Raw genomic sequence first — 24,023 nt, forward strand, 5'->3', positions numbered from 1 at the left:
ACACAAGGTTAGTTGGCCCACATCATAAAAGAGATTTGTTGAGAATCATATGATATCAGAATAAATTCCACAGTTACCTCTGTTTTGTAATGAATTGTAAGAGCAATCCATGACTATAAAGGAGATTTCAGAAGAACTGAGACAAAGATCAGGGGATGATTTGTAAAAGGGATCAGGGGTCGATTTGGGGAAAACAGATCAGGGGATGATTTGTGAAAAGACAGATCAGAGGATGATTTGTGGAACGACAGATCAGGGGATGAGGATACAAATATTTAAAAGGCCTTAAAACCTCAGTCAAGACAAGCTACACAGGAGTGGTTAAATAATAAAAAGCTGTATGTCTGAGTGGCCCGGCCAGAATTTCAACCTAAATCCTATAGTAAAGAATAATTGATATAAATATTGCAAAGCTGGTAAAGACCTATTCCAAGAGAAAGCAGGAATTCCCGCAGATGGTTCTTTCTAGCAAGTACGAACTCAGAGTGGACCGGAGACTTATCTAATTATGTTTCAGTTTGGTACTTTGAATATATAATTTCACAGTTGGGTAGATAAGTTGGGAATTTAAAAGTTTAAATGCAATGAAACAGCGGGCGAAGCAACAAAATGCAAACAAATTTTAATAGCACAATTCATACATTGAAGCAATTCAATGTGCTTTACAAAAAAAAATGAAAGTAAAATAACATAAAAACAAATACTTAAAAAGAAAACATCAAAACAAATGAATACATCATAATAATAAAAAATACAGTAAGAAAACATATAATAATTATAAATGGGATAAAAACATAGGAAGTTATAAGGCAAAAAACTGTGGTTAAGTTTAAGTGCTCAGTCATAGGCAAATGAAAAGAGAAGTGTTTTTAATCTGGATTAAAAAATGTATACATATGGGGAAAGTCTAAGATCATCTGGTAGTTTATTCCAGTTGTGTACAGCATAAATGCTAAACGCAGCTTCTCCATGTTTAGTTTGGACTCTGGGCTATACTAGCTGACCTGTGTGCATGGATCTAAGAGCCCTGCTCGGTTTATAGTCTTCAAACTTATCAGAAATGTATTGGGTTCCTAAACCATTCAGAGATTTATAAACTAAAAGCACCACTTTGAAACCTATTCTGTAACTGGTGTATACTTTCTACAGGCGCAGTCTATAGAAGCATATACTAGACCTAAATGTGTACATCAACATTAATGTATTTTATATCATGACCGTTCATATCACATCTTATATGCTCACCAACCATTGTATGTAATGGTATGTCAACGATGCACATGCTTTGTGTATGATATTACCCACCGATAACAACACTTAGAATATATGAACAATCAACATTGAGTTCTCTTTTCACAAACCTGAAAATGGCCTTCTGCTGCTTTTGCTAAAGGATAATACTGCCCCCTTGTGATGAATGTATCAATACAGGACAACTACTTTCCAATGAACACAGACCCTGGAGTGGCTCTCAAAAGTATTCACCTTCCTTGGACAAATAATTGTTACAACATGAAATTAGAATAGATATAATTAGGATTTTTGTGTCTGGGTGGGAGCAGTTTGTGAAGATTGAGGGGAAAATGGTTAAAGCAAAGTACAGACAAATGGTGGGAGAATATGATAGAGTTGACAATTTACAGACTGAGCAATTTTGCACAGAATAATGGGCAAAACTAGCTGTGTCCAGATGCGCAAAGCAGGTGGAGATTGCTGCCAAAGGTGCCTCTACCAAACACTGACTTAAGGAGTACTTATTCAATAAACACATTTTGGGGGATATTATTTGTAATACATTTAGATAGATTGATTTAAATTTTTAAACAAAAATTGTGGTTTAAAAAATAACGTGGAAATATTGTGTGTATGTAAGAATTCTCATACTCATTTAGCATTTCCTTAGCATTTAAAAGTGAATGATCTCTTCAAAGTTTTAAGATTCCTGATCTTGACAAGGAACATGAAATAAAGGACATCATCCATTCTACACTGATGAGTCAGTCAGTACAGGCTTGTTTTCTACTGGAGCTCTCACACAGAAACAAAACTATCAATGACTAAGGCGCTTAGAATAAAAGCAGCACTTGAACCTGAGGCTTGAACCTTGTCAAACAATACAGCAGGTCATTACACACAGAATACTACCTAATCACATGGCCTACAAAACTATCATGTTCCCATTGTTAATATTCAACTACACAATAAATGAAACGCCAAACCTGCACAGTAACTAAACACATGTGGTATGCCAGTGAAGAAAAACGACGCCATATTGTTATGGTTTATATTGTTTGTTATTTTTAAAGTAAAACACTTTCAAACAATTCTTTAAATATTCAGAACACAGTAACACATGCAACCTAATGAAGTTGACCGTTATTACAGTAATCAAGACACCATCCCAGTCACTAGAATGACATTAACCCAAAGCCAGCTCCTCAGGACTACAAACAGGAAGGGGGAAAAAAACAAAGGACGATAAGGACAAAAAGAGGGAATTCAATTTGGCTAGAAGATCTGCGCCTGAAGCGTGATATGATAAGGATTCATTGTTGGTTTCCTGGGCACGCAAAGGGGTTGGTGGATTCGTTGGAGGGTGACAGGGACATCTCTCAGCTGAATTTTGCTTTTGAAAAGTCCATCTCTGGGTGCTGCGACATGAACCTGAAACAATGACAGAGTGGGTCAATGAAAAAGTAGCCGGGGCCTGACTGTTTGACACTGATAACACTGAGCTGGTTAGACAAGGAATTTGTACAGACGCACCCACCTAGAGAACAATACATCAGTGTTAACATCTGTTAGTAAACAGAGTTGTACTACTGAGCTACACGGTAACGAGCAGAAGTCAAACGTTGTAAAGAGTTGTGCCTACGTTGAATAGGGCACGTTCACTGGCAGAGTAGAAGGAGCCAACTAAGGAACAACCAAGGGAGACCAATCGCTAACCTTGACACGTCATGATGCGCACAGAGCCGAAAGGGTTTAACAACCTCCACGGTGATAAGAGCGTCCTCCACTCCTTCCCTCCGTCCATACCCCACACTCCCCTTATCAGTGTCATGCACCTACCTGCACTAGTCCAGTGAGTCATCCATCCATCCATCCACAGATTCCAGTACTGTACACTGATATTTGGCAGCTATTACAAATCCTTGTCATGTGGCAAAGCTATATAAACATGACGTGTCCGGTCACATGCAGAAGGCACATCAATGCCACATTATGTACAACGCTCAAAAAAATTTAAGGAAACATATCACACGTCGGGTCTCGATGAAGGAAATACATTAAAGATCAGTCTTCACAGTACAATGGAATTCGTTGAGAAAAAAAAAGACATAACGGTCAATGGAAACCAAAATCACCAACCGATTGAGAGCATGATTCAAACTTGGTTGCGTCGGATGCACCGATACATAACGTCCCAGAGGTCCTCAATTGGATTCGGGTCTGGGGAATGAGATGGCCAGTCAATGGCATCAATCGGTTCATCATCCAGGAACAGCCTACACACTCCGGGCATTGCCCTGCACCAGGAGGAACCCAGGGCCCACTGCACCAGTGTAAGTTCTGAGGATTTCATCCTGGTACCTAACAGCAGTCAGGGTATCGTTGGCTAGCACGTGGAGGTCTGTGCGACCCTCCAAGGATATGCCTCCCCAGACCAACACGGACCCACCGCCAAACTGGTCATACTGGATGATGTTGCAGGCAGCAACGTTCACCACGGCGTCTCCAGACTCTTTCACACGCTCAGTGTGAACCTGCTCTCATCTATGAAGAGAAAGGGGCGCCAATGGCGGACATGTCAATTCCGGTGTTCTCGGGCGAATGCCAACCAAGCTGCACAGTGCTGGGTTGTGAGCACAGGACCCAGTAGAGGATGTCGGGCACTCATACCACCCGCATGGAGTCTGTTTCTGACTGTTAGGTCAAAAAACTGCTGGGCTGATGTCCAGCTCTCCTTGTGTAACAGCCCGCCTCCTGGTATCTCCTCCATGTGCTTGAGATTAAAAAGGGTATTCTACATAAAAACAATGATGCCAACAGCATCTCAAATTTTATCTCCACTTTTCTGATTTAATAAACAGAATATTGAATATTGCTAGAGATTAATGACGACAAATTGGATGGAGCACTTGCATAGTCAATTATGGGGAAAAAATTCAGGGGGGATCAATGACCAAGGACCCCATTCACGGCCCCTGCTTGGACCTTTTTTACTGGGAATCTCCACGGATCTCAAAAACGACCTTGTCTCAGACTGCATGACAGGAATCCGTCATAGAACTTTAACCCTGAGTATCGCAGATCTCCAATAAAAAAAGCGACAGACGTTATGTCAACTATGCAATCAGTCGGCACATGTGGTTCCAGCAAAAGACATGCTACTTCCCTAGACACCTTGATTATGATGTATTGATGTCGAAAGCGGGTAGACGTCTATGTTTATGGCTGGGATTTAAAACTTGACCTTGACAGGGACACAGTAGGAGTCGTACAGTAAAGATGGAGCCGGCTTTCACATACACTGTTACTGCTGACCTCAATGCTCTGGCTCTGTTAAATACCAGTATACAGTAGCTACTGGAATATCAGACAGTAAAACTAAGGACTGAGTAAAGAAGTAAACAGCCAACATTTCCAGTGTGAATAATTAACCCCCCAAACACAAATTGTCATTACATTGCTAAATAATGCAAATATATGACAATAATATCAGATGGTATTTTGTGGCTAAAAAACTAGTGAGCAAAACTAGTGAGTATTTCTGTGTCTAGGTAGCTCGAATTGTTTTCCATAAAAACAAAAACAAATCTATCACTATCAGCATGTGAAGTATATATTAAATCGCTTAAACAAACTGGATTATTAATTTAAAAGATAAAAAATCCATGTTCCCCTAGATAAAATAGCATTTCTAACTCAAATCAGTTTATCTGGTAGCTGAGGCAACAAGCAGCTGAAATTACCAAAAGGCCTGATATTTAGCAGGAATGTAGAGGACCTGGCAACTCTGATGCAAGGGGAATGAGGAAAACACTAAATTCTTTGCTTTACAGTAGTTGGAGGAAGAAAGGAGTTTAATCTGACCACTGTGCACTTAGCTGTGTTGATGGGACAGCTATGGTGCCCTAGTAAGATGATATTTAGTGTGTTTACACTGAGTATGCATTTTATGGGATATCATTGTGGGAGATTTATTTTACACCCTAACAACATTAATTACAATTAATTTCTGAGTATCGTTATACGTTTCCAGGTCCAAAACATAACAGCAACAGGTGAAACTATTCATAGTGTAAAGCGCATTCAGAAAGTATTCAGACACTTTCACCACATTTGTAATATATGACAAATTAAATAGATTTTGTTTCCATCATCAATGTGGCAAAAGGGCTGAATGCTTTCCTAATGCACTGTATATGAAGAGAGGTATGGCAGTACCAAAATGTTATGATGGATTTTATATATAATGATGCCATCAACTTTTTGCCCTCCTACCATCAGGCAGGGGGTACAGGTCTCTTCGATGCCACATCAGCAGGCTCAGGAAGTTTCTTTCCATCTACTGTAACACTGCTGAACTCTGTGAAGCATCACTACACATACCCCCCCACCCGCCTCTCAGGGACCTTGTTGTACAACTCACCTTTGTACTATTCTGACACTGCCTTGCAAAGTCCGATAATGGAAGTTTTCAGTTGTTACAGGTATGTGTCTATCTCGGGAACCTCACTGCTGCTATCCCTGCATTTCAGTTTCACATGCACCTTGTACATTCAATTTGCCTCTTTGAACATTTAGAATTGCCATTGTGCTTGCATTTTTACAGTTGTTACCTATACATGTCTACTTCAGGGACCTCATTGCTGCCATCTCTGCATCCTGGTTGCACATGCTACCTTACTCCTTCCTTCTGCCTCAAGTGCACATCTAGAATGCCGTTTAGAATTGCCATCTGTACCAGCACAACTATCATCCCACAGACTATACCTAATACTTGTACATTTTCTGTCCTCCTCTATTTGCCTTAATTGCACATTTAGTATTGCCATTTGTACTGCATTTGCTTTCATTGCACATCTATACACTTGTAATATACATATACTTAATACTGCCCTCTTCTATTTGGTCTTCTGGTTACACGCTTAACTGCATTCTGTTGTACTGTACTTGTTCAATAACAAAGTTCAATCAAATCTAATCATGTGCTGAAACCTACTTTTTGAGTATGTCTTGTTTCTTCTGTTCCTCAGAGGTGGGTAGACCCATTGATTTCTGTCTCTGGTCATACATCATCTTCTCCACCATACCACGGGTCTCCCCGTCAAGATCTGACAACTGACAAAAAAGGGAGAGAAAAAAGATGTTTAGTACATCATAGAGATGACCAATCACATGTTCTGTTGCAGTACTGTAGATTGGGAGCATGGCAACCGTATTGTGGCGTTGCTTACCTTTGAGTTCTCTGGACAGATCTTCTTTGTGTTGATTTCTGGATCCGTAGTCACAAGCTTATTCCACCACTCCATTTTGTTTATCTGAAACAGAAGACATACTGACTTCCAAGACTTAAACAGAATGCGCAAAGCGGGGGGGGGGGGGGGGGGGGGGGCATTCTTGATCAAACACCTTGTGACAAAGAAAAGCATGTACCTTTTCCAGGTGAACAGTGACCAGCTTGCCATCCTCAATGAGCCAGGAACTTTCCTCCACCTTGACCTCGTTGTAAAGCTGTTCATCAATGACAGGAGGATGACCCTTCAGTCCCACCTTTAGGTGACGACGCTGGATATCCACCACCACATCCTTTCCCTTCAAGCGGAATTTCACATCAAAAGGCACCACCAGCTGGCGGAGGGAAGATTGAAACACCCAGTTAGAATGGGGGCACAACATGCTCACGGCTACACACTAAACACAAAAGGGAAACGAACTCACATCCACTTCTGACAGACTCTGTGTCCAACGATATTTCTCCAAGTCAGCTCCGTTTCCTGCGTTGGGTTTGATCTTATCCTTGTCTTTCTCATCTTCTTCTCCATCTGAATCAGTCTGGCAGAAATCAAGAGTGCGGTTAATTAGTATAGTTTTGTCTTAATCATACTTTGCATACATAAAATAACCTTGACTTCTAATCTATGCTTTCCAGTAGTATAGTTGTGAGGTTGGCCATTCCATAATGGGGTAAACAGTGATATAAATCTCCACAGCTCAGTTTTCTAACATCCCAAAAGAATCTCCAACCTCCTTGTCTTCCTTTTCTTTTCTTTCCTTCTCAGCTTTCTCAGGAGGAGTTACTGAATTTGTGTTGGAGGTCTCCTTCTCCTCTTGTTTCTTTTGCTAAAACCAAGACAAATACATTAACGTAGTGTAAGATATTACATCAAGGAGAAACTGATCGAGTGTTAAGCCGACAAAAATCAACCTGAGTAAGTCCCTCTTACCTGGTCAATTTCAGACTGGAGCCTCTCTGCTTCTTCATCTGTAAGTTCTTTTATTTGAGGCTCATCTGCTTTCTTCCTTTTCTTTTTCTCCTCCTCCTCAGCTAGCTTGGCAGCTCTTTCTGCCTTCTCCCTTTGCTCCTTTTCCTGCCTCTTCAGCTTCTCTCTGTGGGCCTTTAGAGCCAGACCACTGTGGTGGGCAAATGATTCCTTCACCAGCTGAGGACAACGGGAGATCAGAAATATAGCTGTTATGCCCCTTTTGATACATTTCTGTTCTATTGGATAGCCATTTTAGTACTCACCTTCTCTGGTGCACCTGGTTCTCCACCCGTAAAGAAGTCTGTTTTACGCCGGAGGAAACTGAAAAACGTGTTTACTAACTGTTGGGAGAAGATAGATAATACATACAGTATGCTTCAATCTGAGGCTGATACATGTCACGGCCCATTAACTCCGTAATACACCCACCACGACTAAACAACTAACGTTAAGTATTGGCTAGACTAGCAAACTAGTAAGAAAGTCAAATGTAGCCATTTTCAAGACTAATGCAGTGTAGGGAATGGTTTTGAAACAGCAAGATATTTAAGCTAGTGTTACTTCAAGACTAAAGGCAATGTACATAAAAATATTTTGTGTCATATTTGATAACTTCGGCCAATTTACGCTTCACCATCCCGTAAGCTAACGTAGCAGGCTACTAGAGTTACAGCAGCCTGCTAGCTAGCTAGCTATGATAATATATTAGCTTACTACAGCACCGTCAGAGCTCGCTAACATAGCTAGACGTAGCTAATCTAGCATGTTCTCACTCAAGATGTAACGTTAGTTTACCTCTTGCACACCTCCTTCGTGTTGTTGTGCCATGACAAGCAACATCCCATCATACTTTTCCTCGTCACTCATCTTCCGTCCTAATATATAATATACACTAGATAAAAATATTATTTGAAATGGACAAGTTAAAGGCAGCAGGGAGCAATACGTACAGTCACGTTGCTGGGCTAGTTCCCTGGAAACTATCTCCACGGTTTCTAAACGGAAGGTTTGATCCAATAGGAGGCCAACTATTTGATTGATAAACCAAACAACCAATGATAGCATGTACATTACCGGATGTGTGTTCCAGTGTTTGAAGGTGGGAAACCGTGTGCAGCGGGAACGATGATTTATTGGTCACCAAACGAATATTCTCGAAATCCGTTGTTGATAATTGTCATAGTCAGTAGCGTATTTTGCCCGTGGCTATAGCGGCGGATCTTTTATGAATAGCCCCGTATCTCAAATGGAACCAAAATAATAATAATAAAAAAATTGTCCCTGATCTATTCAATAATTAAGATCGCGCGTTATGGCGGTGTAGGCCACTAGCGTGTGCATCGAAATCTTCAGCATGTACATTCAAAACCCTGTACTTTCTGCCCCGAACGGGGCGGGAGCGTGGGCTAAGCCACGAATGTATTGTGATCCTAGCGACGCCTCTGGACATAGTTATCTTATATTGTATTTTCATCATTCAAAAAACGGTTCCTATGCTACCATATTTAAAAGTTAGCATTGTTAATAAATATGGCATTATTCAACATTGCACTCAACACGTTTTCAACCAAAGAAATGTAAAATTAAAAAGACAGACCAGACATGGGACTGGGGTTTCAAAAGTGAATAGAAAATCGTCTTTAGTAGTTTATTTTTTCAAAATTGAATACAAAAATCTAGTTTCGAGACAACGTCTTGGGTAGGTGAAACTGTCATTACTACAGCCACGTAAAAGTAAAAAATTTATTAAGGTTTTACATTTTGTAGAAATAAGAACTTTACTTTGAAGGATACGTTCTGTGGAAAGTGAAACTATTAGCTATAACGTCGAGATGACATGATTTGTGACTGGTGTTTCCATCGGAGAACTTCCTGTCTTGTCTTCATACTGAATCATCTTTGATTTTGCTATTGAAGGCATCCGTTATTTGGATGTAATAAAGTGGGTGGAAACGTTCATCTTCACTCTCGGTTGGCCATTGAGTGATGCCAGAAGCGTACCGGATTCAAACCTATATAGCAGTACACATGTACAGTACCGTACGTAGTGGCTGGACCACTGAAACGCCCCATGCCACACTATTATGCTTCTAATCAAATTATAGAGTTCTAGACCATTTCGATAATTTCTTTAACAGGTGACAACATAAGTCACCATATGCGAGAAGACAAGGCTCTGAAATGAAAAAGTTCCAGTAATTTCAAAAAGGACAGTCATTTATGTGCTATATTCCTGCTTCCCACTTCTTTACAACACACTAGATGAAACAGAAGTTGTAGCTAATCATCTCAGCATTGAAAATTAACATTCAGAAATCCATTTTAAAAGAAGTGACATTACATAGTTGCGTAGCATCGTTCTAAATCTTATCCTGAAATGACTGTCAGTGATTGTGATTAGCAGGACAATAAATGAGTGTCAATGACTGACAGTTCACTCTAACCCAGATAACAGGCCAGATGTAAAGAAATAACTGAACTATCCTAATTAACCAAAATAAAAAAAGGTTCTGAGTGGAAAGACTTAAATATTTTCTAGGTAACATAGACCAGTGGTGAAAATACAATTCCAAAAAGAAATGAGTCATTATGAGAATAACATGATATCTATCGATGTGTACACTTACACAATCAAACCCATTCTGATCTTTTCATACTAATGTTGTAGTGTTCTGGGTAACATCCGTCTTACCACAAATAATTGTTTTATTATATCACTCTTTGTCAATAACAAAGGATGCCATCTGAATTCACATTCATCCTTTAGCTACAGCCCATATTCCGAGACTGAACCCGTCTGTGTGGAGCGTTGACCTGGTAGTCCTTGGTAGCCTGGTACAAGCTAAGTTAATTACTAGAGGTAAACATGATAAATGTCATTGACCCTGTAGTGCAGACAGCTTCCTCACGTCACTCCCTGCTGAATAACTGCATTGAATATGCCTTATCACCTCCCTCAAAGCAGAAAGAAGCTAGCGCAGCGAGCAGAGCAGGGTCACTTGGTGGTTCCCAGCTGATTGTGGATGTGTGTCATCTAGGGGAGGGGTCAAGGCTGGTTTGTCACACAAAGAATAGGGGACGATATCTTATCCTCCCATAAATAGGACTTGGGCTACTGGTATAGTCAGACAGAGCTGCTGAACAGACTGCTGGACCAAATGTTAGAGAATGTCTATTGTCCCTTCTATAGCATAGCTTTTTAACACTACACTATACATAGATTTTTATAAATTGATACTGTGTTGGTCCTCAAAGGTTAATTATCCATGATATTTACTCTTGAAGAGATGAAAACCACCTGCCACTGGGCAGGTTACTGGAAGCAACCAGAACAGCCTCAGACCATCTTGTACAACATCCTGAACTGTAACAATGACAGACTGACCAACAACAAACACTTGATCCGGTATGAAAACAACAAGATGATGCCTCACAAATGTCACCACGACCAGCGCCGGGTGGTGTATCTGGAGAACCCTGAGGGAACACGCCGGGCGGTGTCCAATGTTCTGGTCAAAACCATTCACTTTATGAAGAGTTTACCCTCTTTCAATCAGCTTCCAGTAGAGGATCAGCTGTCATTGCTGAAGGACTGCTGGGCGCCTCTGTTCTCACTAGGCATGGCCCAGGAACAGACGGTTTTCCAGGTGAAGGACGTACCGCAGGATGGCATGTTGAAGAGGATCCTTCTTAACAATCAGGAGACACATGATGGGAATGGGTCACAGCCCACACTAGCTGAGGTGTATAGACTCAGAACCTGTCTGACCAGACTGTGGGCCCTTGACCTCAGCCCAAAGGAGTATGCATATCTAAAAGGTGCTGTGCTTTTCAACCCAGGTAAAGACGGCCCTTTTCTTCTCCAGCATTCCATTGTGTTGTGTAACTGCTGAACTGACATCAAATTAATTGTATTCCATTTTAATATTTTAAGCAGTCAATGGCATTATTATTTAACAATTTTAAATGCCTAATTTGCTCTACTTTTCCACCACGGAACAGATGTCCTAGGACTTAGCACCACTGAAATTGTTGACAGTCTCCAACAAGAGGCCTATACAGCTCTTCGGGATGTTGTCTTGACACTTCACCCAGGAGATCTGGATCGATTCAGCCGTATCCTACTAATGACCTCCGCCCTACAGACCATCAGCAAATCACTTATCACAGAACTGTTCTTTAGGCCTGTTATTGGTCAGGCAGACATGTTTGACTTATTAAGTGAGATGCTGTGTAATAGAAAGGAGTACAGCTGACAGTGTTTTTCTGGCTTTAATCCACACATTTACAATTACTTTGGCATACATCCAACAATATATCTGTAATGTAATAACTATAAAGTCAGCTATTGTCTTTTTAAGATATACTGTTATTCAGTATTATTTAGTCTTTGTGTCTATTTTTCATAGTTGGAAAGGAATCTGTTAGCAAACATTTCATGCTGATGAAGTACAGTATGTGCCATAAACACTGGATTCTATACTGGCTCATGCTGGCTCTGTAACTACAAAGATGAGTTGAGTAGCATGATCTGGTATTGGGCATTTCAAACTCAAGCTAATGCAGTTAGGGTAGGTGTAATTAACACTAGCTAAACAATGTATCAATAATTACATGTAAAAAATTTCACACTTATCAATATTTCAATCCTGTGTATTACCAAAATAAACTGAAACCATAACCTTTTTTACATTAACAACTTAAAATCTACACCTTGTTGTACTGTGGGGCTGTATTACTTTGACAATACCACCTATTACGTCTGTCCCCAAAAGTTTATTATCCAGCTATAGTATTAAATGCATAAAAACTAAATTACATCAAGTTCATTATTAATCCATTCTATTTCTATGAAAGTAATCCTATCCAATAGGTAAAATTAATATAATTGTTTAAAGAAATCTGCCACGGGTGCACAAAGGAATGCCCTGTCAATGTGTATGTAAACTGTCTCTGTAGCTTCAAGCACAAATGTGGGGTTATATGGTGCAAAACATTAGATTACAGAACATTCCAATAAAACTGTATTGAGTAGAATACAGACGATTGCCATCCAGTGTCGGAGTAAAAGACTGACAGATGTCTTAATTTCAACCGCAACAATCTGAACATCGCACTTCACATTAAAATCATCAGCTAATTCTGATCCATAAACTCCACAGAATGGAGCTATTGAGAGACTGAAGGGTAGGTGGTGTGACTGACTTGCGAGAGAAAAAGGCTATTTACACAGAATAAAAACACAGACATTCAAAGGGCTTGATATCAACAACACAAAACCTACTGCACTGACACTTCCCCTGGTTAATTAATGAATGGTGACCTAGTCCCATGCTTTAAACATATCGGCCTGGACAACAATTAGTTGTGGGGCTACTTCAATTTAGACTTTGCACCTTTTTGAATTTGCTACAGAGAGCAACTCTGCTCCTTCACAAAACAATTTGTTTATCCTTGTTTATAGTTTTACATACATTACAGAATTACAGACATTTCACTGGATCTCTTCAAGAATGTACTCATTGGAGTATACAATGACAACATATTACAGAATAACCCAAGACACATATTTGAAAGGATTGCCAACATATAACCATTAAAGGTATGTTAGAATAAAAATGCTTCCATCGCATAAAAATCTACATCCAGAATCGTATTTCACAGTTAAGAACAATAACAGGCAATAATTCTAACATCTATTGCCTTTGAGGTGTGTTCTTTCTTCATCCATAACGAGTGGTTTCGGCCTATAACATTCATTCCAAGATGGTTCTTTCTGTCCAAAGTACCATGCTTTATTCACGTGGGTTAAACCCTACGAAGGTGAAGATTACGGTTGAAACTTTGCACAACGAAAGCGTGGAGCAATCACATGCAGGTGTCTGTTTCTTGGGTCAAGCCACTGTACACATTTACTCCACAGGACCTTGTGTCAAAGTGTTGTAGTCTAACTGATAATGCTGAAACAGATCCTGCAGCATTGAGAGTCAACGTTCATACCAACACACACCTACCTGATATTCAAAGGTGCATCACAATATCGGAAGCTTCTGGAATTTAGGGAGATGCGCATCAAAATGTCAGCAGCTTCTGGAAGAGTCCGGTAAGTCTAAACCAGGGATTCTAAAATATGTAACTTTTTTTATACGACTAACAAGCACAGATAAAACATTTTACAGCTAAGGGATCAGAGCAATCTGTTTAGAAGGAGTAATGCAGGTATGTCATATACTAAAAAGATTTAGTTTTAAACCTGTAAAACATGGGTCTGGGGGAGGCTCACAGGGATATTTGTATCGACAGCAATTACACATTTTTCAATGTAAAACTTTTTGTACCCTCAAGCATGGAATCAAACATTCACTACCATAAGTACATTATAATCCTTCAAAAACAGAATGACAAGGCTAATAGGATGGCTCTATAAAGAATCATATAGTGTGGTCTTTGGAGCAGTTCATTCATGTGTAATACTACTTACTAACTTATTTGAACTGAGTGCAATTACCTGGTTCCTTCAAGGTCCAAACATTGAATTAAATAGAAGACATATATATATATATTTATATTGGTTCCAACCTCTTCACTTTACTGCTAACTAGATCCATGGCATCAGCAGTGTTGAAGAATGTTCATCATGTTCTGACTGATGTCCTGTGCAGAGGGATCCCACACACAGAGATCTGATGCTCAGAACTTTCTGATTTAACCAAAGTAGATAAAGACAGTGTTAAATGTAGAATTGAAACATGTTCACTTTCCACCCAAGGTGGACATTTGCTTATGGCTTCATAGTTTGAATGTAAAAACACCAATTAAAACATCCTTTCAGATCTTACAATAATTTCACAAAACAACATGCAAAATGTTATAACCCGTGCAAACATTTAGTCACACACACTTCATCATTGGTTTAAGACCATCATTTTGGTTTCTACCAGATGAGTACCGAGCGAAATCTCATGAAGTCAATCTGTATCTCTTGTAGTCAATCTAAATTACTTATCCAGGGAGATACTAAAGGCAATCAAGCCAACTTGTGGAAAGGCTTGTATATTAGGAGGTGTGGCAATTCAGATAACTTTCTCTGAGATAACATTTGGCACAACACTACCCACCTTCAGTATTTAGGGCTGAGTCAAAAGGGATTGAGTCGAATTTCTTACCAGCTTCACTGTTCATCCTCATATTTCTAGCATTCATATCGGAATCTGTTTCCTTGGATATCTGGATGTTATAGTCATCTTCAGGGTAAAGAAAACAAACAAAAATAAACAAAAAAACAATAAAGAATCTTTGTCAGATAACAATGTAATACGATAAACCATTCACAGTATTTCTGACATATTTATAGCCACTTGTAAAATTATTGTCACCCTTCATAAAGATCAGCAAAAAGGCTATTTAAAATGCACTATGTACATATTTAGCTATACTGTAATTTTGGAACATGTGGACAGGTTTTGATTCAAACAATGTAGATTCTTTCCAGATTATTTAACCCTTCATCTCTGCTAACGCACTGCCCATGTTAACTGAAAATACGTTTTTCAAGGGTGGAGATGACCATGGCAAAATGTTGGTACTTTTTACATAACACAGATCCTTCTTTTAACATGGAGCAATCATTTGCAACTTTTTCTTGGGCTTTATTTTCCTTTCAACTGACCATTTTATACATTTTCAAAACAAGTAACATGCTACTTCTGGAAACTCTTTGTTAGCAAATCTGTTGGTTGTTATCAGTTGTCTTTTTTCTGGCAACCCTTCTAAACAGGCAATTGTCATGGAGGTGGAGTCTAATTGTAGATGCAACCCAGTTCAGTAATTTTTCTACCGTGGCACTTGAATTCTTATTTTTTTCCTGAACCATCTACCTAACTGTATTTGGTGGAAAATGTATTTGTGTCCTCTACCAGGCAGTTTTACCACTGTTCCACTGGTTTAAAACTTAGATGTAAATCTTCAGATCTTAGTGATTACCCTAACAGTTCTGAAGATTAAATGCATTTCATTTCAGTTTTTTATTTTATTGTGCCCATCGCCTGAGTTGATGAAGGTCAACAATCGTCTGTGTTATTTTTGCCATGGTGATTTATTATGCGTGGGAGGCCGCAGATACCCTAGCTGTGTGGAGCATCAGAGTGGTAATAGTAACAGAGACCTTGCAGGATCAATCCCCAGAGACAAAAGCCAAAATCGGCTCCTGCTAGTTGGATAAGAGAATGTAAATAAAGAAACTAAAGTGCCATGTTGTTTTTAGACCCCAGTGAAACAAGAAATGTGATGGTAATTTCTAAAGTTCAAGAAATTTCCCTGACAGAAGCCATGGAACACAAAAGACTTAGACGTAAGAAGTCAAATTCACTTTTGTTTGATTTCATCAGAAAATTAGTAGCAATATATTAAATAAAATGCTTTGTTTATCAATAAAAAGTAATACCACGTTTAAAAACTAACAGTAATCAAAATAAAAACAACAGAATTAAATGTCATGGTATTATTTTTAACCAAAGTTGAAACATAGAGGCAGTATTCGATTTAATGTCAAATACACAGATATCATTTGGTTTGATTGTTATGGCGAGACTATTGGGAGTGTGCTCCTTTAGTTGATGATTGTTATGGCGAGACTATTGGGAGTGTGCTCCTTTAGTTGATGATTGTTATGGCGAGACTATTGGGAGTGTGCTCCTTTAGTTGATGATTGTTATGGCGAGACTATTGGTAGTGTGCTCCTTTAGTTGATGATTGTTATGGCGAGACTATTGGGAGTGTGCTCCTTTAGTTGATGATTGTTATGGCGAGACTATTGGGAGTGTGCTCCTTTAGTTGATGATTGTTATGGCGAGACTATTGGGAGTGTGCTCCTTTAGTTGATGATTGTTATGGCGAGACTATTGGTAGTGTGCTCCTTTAGTTGATGATTGTTATGGCGAGACTATTGGGAGTGTGCTCCTTTAGTTGATGATTGTTATGGCGAGACTATTGGGAGTGTGCTCCTTTAGTTGATGATCGTTATGGCGAGACTATTGGGAGTGTGCTCCTTTAGTTGATGATTGTTATGGCGAGACTATTGGGAGTGTGCTCCTTTAGTTGATGATTGTTATGGCGAGACTATTGGGAGTGTGCTCCTTTAGTTGATGATTGTTATGGCGAGACTATTGGGAGTGTGCTCCTTTGAGTATCCTATACAGTATCTGTATTATCTGATAGTAATTTTGCTAATCTTTATGAAGGGTGCCAATCATTTTAGGGAGGTGACAGTATATCCAGTAGAGGTGGTGGAGAATTTAAGAAACAAGCCTTCAATTTATATAACATATGTTTACGATAACACCAACATGAAATAAATGAATCAATGAGAATAATACAACATTTCACAATGAATTCATCTTACTACGGCTTAAGTGTATGTCAGCCAATAAGACTGTGATACTGCTTACTGTTATTGCTGATGGTAGATGTTTGGTAGTTGCTCATGGTTTCGTTACCACTGTCGGACTGTCTCCTGTGTGACCTCTTATGTAAAGGTCTCTTCTTACTCGCCCTAGTGCTGATTCTGACAGAACACAACAAAACACGTTTCATGACACCGCAGATGAGTGAATTATTTATGAAACCTGTAGATTTTAAACACTTAATTTTAGGTGTCCCGAATGGAATCAATACAAAATGCTGCCTGAAACCCATTTGAAAATATGCATTTTTCCAGAAACAAGGCCAATAAAAATATCTGTTATCCATGTAATCTATTTAGCAATAAGTATTGTCACCTGTAGCCAAAACTAATGCAGACTTAATTCATAGGTTGAAGCTTAAGGCATATCTCTTTCTACAGATCATTACGACTCTGTACCGTGACAAAAACCTAAATTAGCAAATACAGCTCCATAAAAGATGAAGAGACCACTGCACCTTTTTCTTTCCTTTCCAAAAAAGTTGAAAAGGAAAGTTTTGAGTGAGGAACAGAAGCGTTCAATTTGCAGTGGTCTCTTAATTTTAACCCTTCTGTTCCTCACTCAAAACCTTTTTTTTTTAGAAAGGAAAGAAAAAAGGTGCGGTGGACTCAATTTTTTCTGGAGCTGTATGTTAGGACACAGGGTAAGAAACAGGGTTAGGAATAGGTTTAAGAACAGGGTTAGGAACAGGGTTGGGATTAGGGCTAGGAAGAGGGATTGGATTAGGGTTCAGAATAAGGTTTGGATTAGGGTTAGGGTTAGTGTTAGTAGACAGTTCATTGAAATGGTATTTACAGTGTGTAAATCATCCACAGGTTGACTTATAAGATGAAGTGTTACCAGAAATGTACACTGTGTGGTCTACTGACTAGGCAGTAGGCATGCATGTTTCTTTTCCTGTGGGACAATGTGAAAGTGCAATTTGAAACAACGTTATATGCAACTGAACAGCTAAACCATGTCCCAACTGGGTTTTCTGATTTCGCTGTCGATGACTTATTATTATTTGTTGGCTGATTTTGGGTGTCGCTAATGGTAAACATTAAGATGCGGGGGCTCTGTGACACTTCTCATTTGATATTACCCGAGAGACGCGGTAGAGCATTTGTGGCGCCAGCCTCTCAGCCCCGGTTGACATGGTCTGCCGGGGAAACGTACCTGATGATGCCCTTCACCAGTCGACACTCGGCGTCCTGCTCATCCAGCTGGTGTTCTTCAGCCAGGTTACTGATCAGCTGGCTGATCCTACTGGTCCTGTTCAGGAAAACCGAATCCGAGGTGCAGCGAGCCAACTCTTCGATCTGGTACTCAGTGTACAGCTCCAGCAGCTTCTGCGTGATCAGCGAGTCCACGTCCCCAACGTTCATATTGGCCAGATCCTCTTCATCCCAGGAGTAGGATGGGCGGCTGTACCACCCCCCTCCTTCGGAACCATGGTGCAATCGAGGTCTGGGAGAGACAAACTCCTCCTCCTCCATTCTGGGAATGTCTACTTTAACCCCTTTGATGTACACGTCCTCCGACCAATCGGAGCCTCTGCCTTCACTCTCCTTCCTGGTTTGAGTGTCACTGGTCCCAGGGTGGCCCTGGAGACTCTGGAGGTGGAGCTTGCCCTGGCTGTCTTCTGGCAAACTCCCTCTGGGATTGGGGGTCAAACAGGGTGCCAGGACGGTGGTCCAAAACACCCTGTAGAGGCCACACGTCAGCACACTGCACAAACAGCTCCTACAGCTGCCTGGGGATGCACAGGGACCACCACACGACCCACAGCCCTGACCCCCTGGAGAGGAGTCTGCTGAGCTGGGGATGAACCCAACCTTCTCCTCAGCCTCCCTGCCCTGCGTGTCCCTGGAGCGGGCCTTGTGTGGGTTCCCCTTTGGCCTCTGGAGCTCACAGGACTTCAACTCTGGGTCAAGGCATCGCTCCTCATAAAACAATTCCAGGCTTGTGTTCCTGCCCTGGGAAAGGTGATGATTTGGTCCTGCAGGGCCCAAGAGGCTGTCCTGGACCTCTGGCTCTGACGTGGGTCTGGGGCTCCCGGTGCTGGTGCTGGGCATTGTAGATCAATAGACCAAGTCACTGGGACACCAAAAGGTCAGGGAGAAAAGGGCAATGCATTACATGACGCTAATAAATAATCCTTTTACATTTACAAAGAACCATGTCGTAATAATCAGCAGCTTCAAATAGTCAGACAATATTATGAGTAAATCAATATACAGCTACAATACAGTATTGACACTAAAAGACAACACGAGACTCTGTGAATGACTTATCCAGTAGTCCCTTGGCTTGGTATACAAGTCAAATGAGGCAGCAACTCCACCCTGCACACCAACCAACATCAATCACCACATATCTTGGTGCCAAGAAAAGCAACCAAACTTGTTCTGTGAAGGTTGTGCTCTTAGCCTAAAGGATGTACGCCTCAAATGAATTGTTGTAAAATGAAATAAAACCAAGGTTAGGTACCGTTACATATACAAGCTTTTATATTTCACCCTCAAGAGTCTACGACTTACAGCGACCAAGTGTCTGTTGCGTTCTGTGCAGTACTTTCAGGTATTAGTCGTAAACTAGCCCTGGTCTATAAGTTCAAAACATTCTTTCTGGCCTAATGAATAAGTTCAAATAACTTATTTCACATAAAGTAAACACACACACACACCATTATGGAAGTCTGCACCGGGAACGTGAACGTGACTGTCCATTCAATGCAGGCTACTAAACGTCAACAAATGTATAATACGGTGAATGTCATCAGCATACATGGCCAGGTTAGAATTAAAACAATGCCATGATTTTCTGTGAGATGACAGCAGGCAGGGCCTGCTGCCTACTTCATATCTTTATATACTTCATATACACGTTTTTATTTTTGGTTCACCCGCAGTCCGGCAAAACAGCTGGTTAAAGTTGACGACGACATTTTCAGCCTATCTAGTTTTCTGGAAAAAAAAAACGTATATGCACGTATATCAAATGAAGTATCGTATATTTTGCAATATGGAATTTGTTCAAATAAACACTTAAACCACGGCTTTTAGCATTATCGTGTGTTGACGTTTTACTCACCGTAACAAGCAGGATCGCGGGTTTTCCACCCTGTTCTTTCGAAAGGTTATCCACAAAGACCTAAAGTTTACATTTTCATACTTTTTGTTTTTAGTTAAATTCTCAACAAAACAGATGTCATTTCAATAACTACGTTTGATTAAAATAGTTACTGCGTTTTGCCTTTGTATGACAGTGTAGTTTCGTTTCCCTAATGCTTCCTACAACAATCTTTCACCTGCGAGGCAAAGGGGCACTTTTCTGTGCCCAGGCGTTGATCGCCTAGTGACGGGATTTGATTATAAGGACCGAGTAGTCCCGGTGCACAAGTTAGGTGGTTTTAGTCCAGTTAATATTTAACGGTGCAATGTGAAGATGAATGTAATTAACTCGGATATTAACACAAGATATATTAAGGAACATTTCATAGAAGTGCCATTCACGTCATTGTACTATATTAATTACAAATACAAAAGGTGCCATACATTTATCAAAATAATACAGGTATCTTGACAGGCCAGATTGAAAAACATGTTAGATTATCATTATATATCATACCTCAAGTCAAGTATGAAAACAACTTCTGATTTTCAATATATCTGGCATAGGCTACAATGACAAAAACTCACACTGTACACAAATGTTGACAGATAAAAAGTAAGATTTGTCCATAAAGGAACTCAATGTACCAAACAAAAATATACACCGATCAGCCATAACATTATGACCACTGACAGATGAAGTGAATAACACTGAAAATCCCATTGTCATGGCACCTGTCAGTGGGGGGATACATTAGGCAGCAAGAGAACATTCGGTCCTCAAAGTTAAGGTGTTAGAACCAGGAACAATTTGCAAGCTTATGGATCTGAGCGACTTTGAAAAGGGACAAATTGTGATGGCTAGATGACTGTGTCAGAGCATCTCCAAAACTGCAACTTATCAAAAGTGGTCCAAGGAAGGAAAAGTGGCGAACCGGCGACAGGGTCATGGGAGGCCAAAGCTCATTGATGCAGTTTGTTGCGTATGGGGCTGCATAGCCACAGACCAGTCAGGGTAACCATGCTGACCCCTGTCCACTGCCGAAAGTGCCTACAATGGACACGTGCGCATCAGAATTGGACCACGGAGCAATGGAAGAAGGTGGCCTGGTCTGATGAATCATGTTTCCTTTTACATCACGTGGATGACCGGGTGCATTTGTGTCGCTTACCTGGAGAACACATGGCACCAGGATGCACTATGGGAAGGATGCAAGCCGACAGAGGCACTGTGATGCTTTGGGCAATGTTCTGCTGGGAAACCTTGGGTCCTGCCATTCATGTGGATGTTACATTGACATGTACCACCTACCTGAGCATTGTTGCAGACCATGTGCCCCCTTTCATGGCAATGGTATTCCCTGATTGCATTGGCCTCTTTCAGCAGGATAATGCACCCTGCCACAAAGAAAAATGGTCCAGGAATGATTTGAGGAACACAACAATGAGTTCAATATGTTGACTTGGCCTCCAAATTCCCAGACCTCAATCCGATCGATTATCTGTGGGATGTGCTGGACAAATAGGTCCGATACATGAATGCCCCACCTCCCAACTTGCAGGACTTAAAGGATCTGCTGCTAATGTCTTGGTGCCAGATTCCACAGCACACCTTCAGAGGTCTAGTGGAGTCCATGCCTCGACGGTTCAGGGTTGTTTTGGTAGCAAAAGTGGGACCTACACAGTATTAGGCAGGTGGTCATAATGTTACGGCTGATCGGTGTACATTTCCATTGTGGATGTTAACGGGGAAATATAATGGCTGCCATCATGGTTTCCTGTTGGAAGAAAATGCAGGTAAATTATTCAAAACAATATCAAAATGGCTTTGTAACGTTCATCCACTAAATAAACCCAAAGTTAACACATAGACAGTCATTCGGATCATAAAGTACTATTAAGACCTTAATCCTCTTGAGATCATTTAAAACATTGCTCTGCTACTGTATGAAAGAATAAAGTTTCCCAGAGTCAGATGAACTTGTGGATACCATATTGTATCTGCGATGAGTATAATAGAACATAGAAGTAGTTATGAAGCCAATAGCCATGTTCAGGAGGATCAAAACTCCATTGTACTGTTGGTCAATTGTTATTGACTGACTGATCTACAAATAATAATGAGTAATTATTTACAATGGTAAGGTGATTGGTAGGTCAATCATTTGGCCAATGCTTTCTTCAACATGCATGCAGAGACAGAAAAATGGCATCCATAGGTCTGTCTGACACAGAGGACATACTTCCAGGGCCTCATTGTCAAAACTGTAGTGCATCCTTTCACCAGTAGATGACGCCCAATTCACAACTATACGGGGAGCTTTAGTCCAATTTTCCTATTCACACAGGCATCTCTATCCCAGTCACTGGCTAGGGTTTCAAGATAGCACAATAAGATGGCCAAATAAATGCAATACAGAAAAAGTTATTGTTACATAGATTTCTCTTTGTGCAGATAGTTAAACAAAAGCTGAGCTTTATTGTTCCACATCCATGTCAGATAAAACCAAAACCAGGAGGACATGCTTTTAATGAAGTTTGGAAAAAATCACAAGTGACCATAATGTGTTCATATATGAGCTGGTCGTTTTACCTAAGGTTTTGGTTGCAGCATAATGTGGAGGTGGGGTGGATTGCGGCTTGAGTACGGTTTACCTCTAATTTATGTCTGAACCAGACATTGGCAGAGGTTGTCCAGAGGTGGAGAATTTTGTTTCACTATGGGTACAGATGTAGTTGGTAGGAGTACCATTAGAGGGTTTCACATTAATAGGACAGAGTGCAGAAACACCTAACAGAGCCCTGTCCATAGCAATTAGATGCGGGGGTGTTGGCTCTGGACATTTAGCTTCTGAACATTTTTGGAAATAAATTATATGAATATGGATGAGTCATCTCAGCTGACCATCAATGAACGACTTCCATTGAGAAAGCCCTGGAAATCCCCAGTACAGGTCAAATAAACAGGCTAGTCCCCATCCAAAAATGTATATGAATACCACAGTAGCCACATACTACAGAAAGTCAAAGCTGTCACTTTGCAAGCCTAGGCCAAGTTTGTCTGTCATTTACTGCCTTATTGGTACGTCTGGTGGTGTGTATTGATTCCCTTAACAAGCAGTTATCATGACTGGGATCTCATAATGATAGTCGCTTTGGCAGCATGTTTGAGGGCTTTCACTATTTTAAAGTTTTCAACTGGTTTGGACCATAGAGATGGAAAGAGGTCTAATCTTTGCATCAGTGCCATTACAACACCAGGGCAGCACAACTCTATGTGAAAGTGCAACATATTATATTTCAGAATAATTAATTGGCCTACCCCTACTCATGACCAAGTTGGAGTTGTGATGACATGAATAATCAAATTATCAAGAGGGATCAGTCATTGACCAACTGGGTCATCAGCAGGATCAGCCAATGAAGTTGGAAGTTGCATCCAGTTGGCTTCATTAAAAGCACAGCTGCCTTTGATGGTAATGTCCAGCCTCAAACATGCATCCTCAAACCATCTTTTCATTTAGGACTGAGTTTCATTCCCTCCTTCTAATCAGGGACTCCTTTATGCAAGGAATGACAGGTGAGCGCAATTAACTTGCCATTAGAGACAAATACCTGTGTTGTGGCCCTCAAGGAACAAAGTTCCCTACCACTATGCCAACGTGGCTTTATACTTCTTCAAATAAAACTCTCATGCTGGCATTATGCACCCTTTTAGTGTGTTTACCAACTGTAGTGAAATAATAATAATATGAACAACTTCAAAATTAAGACCTAAGTGGCATAGCTTACATCCTTACAGAAGGATGTGTCTTCTATATTCTCTATGAGTGAATTGCAAAAATGACTCTGAGAGAGTCTTGTCTGATTTTACTCAACCCCTCAAATACTCTTGTCACATCAATTGTTTTCAAATCTGTCCTCTCCACAAAGACATGCAGCTGACCACAATCAATCAATTAGCCAATGGATAA

The 24,023-nt window shown here is 40.3% G+C and overlaps 3 protein-coding genes across 6 annotated transcripts; 1 reads left to right on the forward strand and 2 right to left on the reverse strand.

Moving 5' to 3' along the window:
• Window positions 1-2,270: 2,270 nt before the first annotated feature.
• Window positions 2,271-8,485, reverse strand: nudc (nudC nuclear distribution protein). The gene is made up of 9 exons (XM_010873605.5): window positions 8,289-8,485; window positions 7,757-7,834; window positions 7,455-7,670; window positions 7,255-7,350; window positions 6,949-7,062; window positions 6,664-6,858; window positions 6,465-6,548; window positions 6,230-6,348; window positions 2,271-2,664 (listed from the first exon to the last, which is right to left on the reverse strand). Exons 1-9 carry the CDS (start codon window positions 8,358-8,360, stop codon window positions 2,613-2,615), a joined length of 1,026 nt encoding a protein of 341 aa, XP_010871907.2. The 5' UTR covers window positions 8,361-8,485; the 3' UTR covers window positions 2,271-2,612.
• A 2,274-nt stretch (window positions 8,486-10,759) lies between these two features.
• On the forward strand, window positions 10,760-11,768 carry nr0b2b (nuclear receptor subfamily 0, group B, member 2b). Its single transcript, XM_010873604.3, has 2 exons — window positions 10,760-11,333; window positions 11,496-11,768. Exons 1-2 carry the CDS (start codon window positions 10,760-10,762, stop codon window positions 11,747-11,749), a joined length of 828 nt encoding a protein of 275 aa, XP_010871906.2. The 3' UTR covers window positions 11,750-11,768.
• Window positions 11,753-20,279, reverse strand: kdf1b (keratinocyte differentiation factor 1b). 4 transcript variants are annotated; one of them, XR_002197253.3, is made up of 6 exons: window positions 20,030-20,279; window positions 18,113-19,033; window positions 16,940-17,055; window positions 14,612-14,737; window positions 14,073-14,193; window positions 11,753-13,602 (listed from the first exon to the last, which is right to left on the reverse strand). XR_002197253.3 is itself a non-coding variant. In XM_010873603.4 (5 exons), the coding sequence occupies exons 2-5, from the start codon at window positions 19,009-19,011 to the stop codon at window positions 14,129-14,131; spliced, it is 1,158 nt and encodes a 385-aa protein (XP_010871905.2). In that variant the 5' UTR covers window positions 19,012-19,033; window positions 20,030-20,279; the 3' UTR covers window positions 11,753-14,128. The 4 variants fall into 4 exon arrangements, 2 of the variants coding, with proteins under 2 accessions (XP_010871905.2, XP_019905583.2); XR_002197254.3 differs by having other exon boundaries at window positions 11,753-13,308; window positions 13,508-14,193; XM_010873603.4 differs by having other exon boundaries at window positions 11,753-14,193; window positions 14,660-14,737.
• Window positions 20,280-24,023: the final 3,744 nt, after the last annotated feature.

Source organism: Esox lucius, chromosome 10 (assembly GCF_011004845.1).
Source record: "Esox lucius isolate fEsoLuc1 chromosome 10, fEsoLuc1.pri, whole genome shotgun sequence".
NCBI lineage: Eukaryota > Metazoa > Chordata > Actinopteri > Esociformes > Esocidae > Esox > Esox lucius.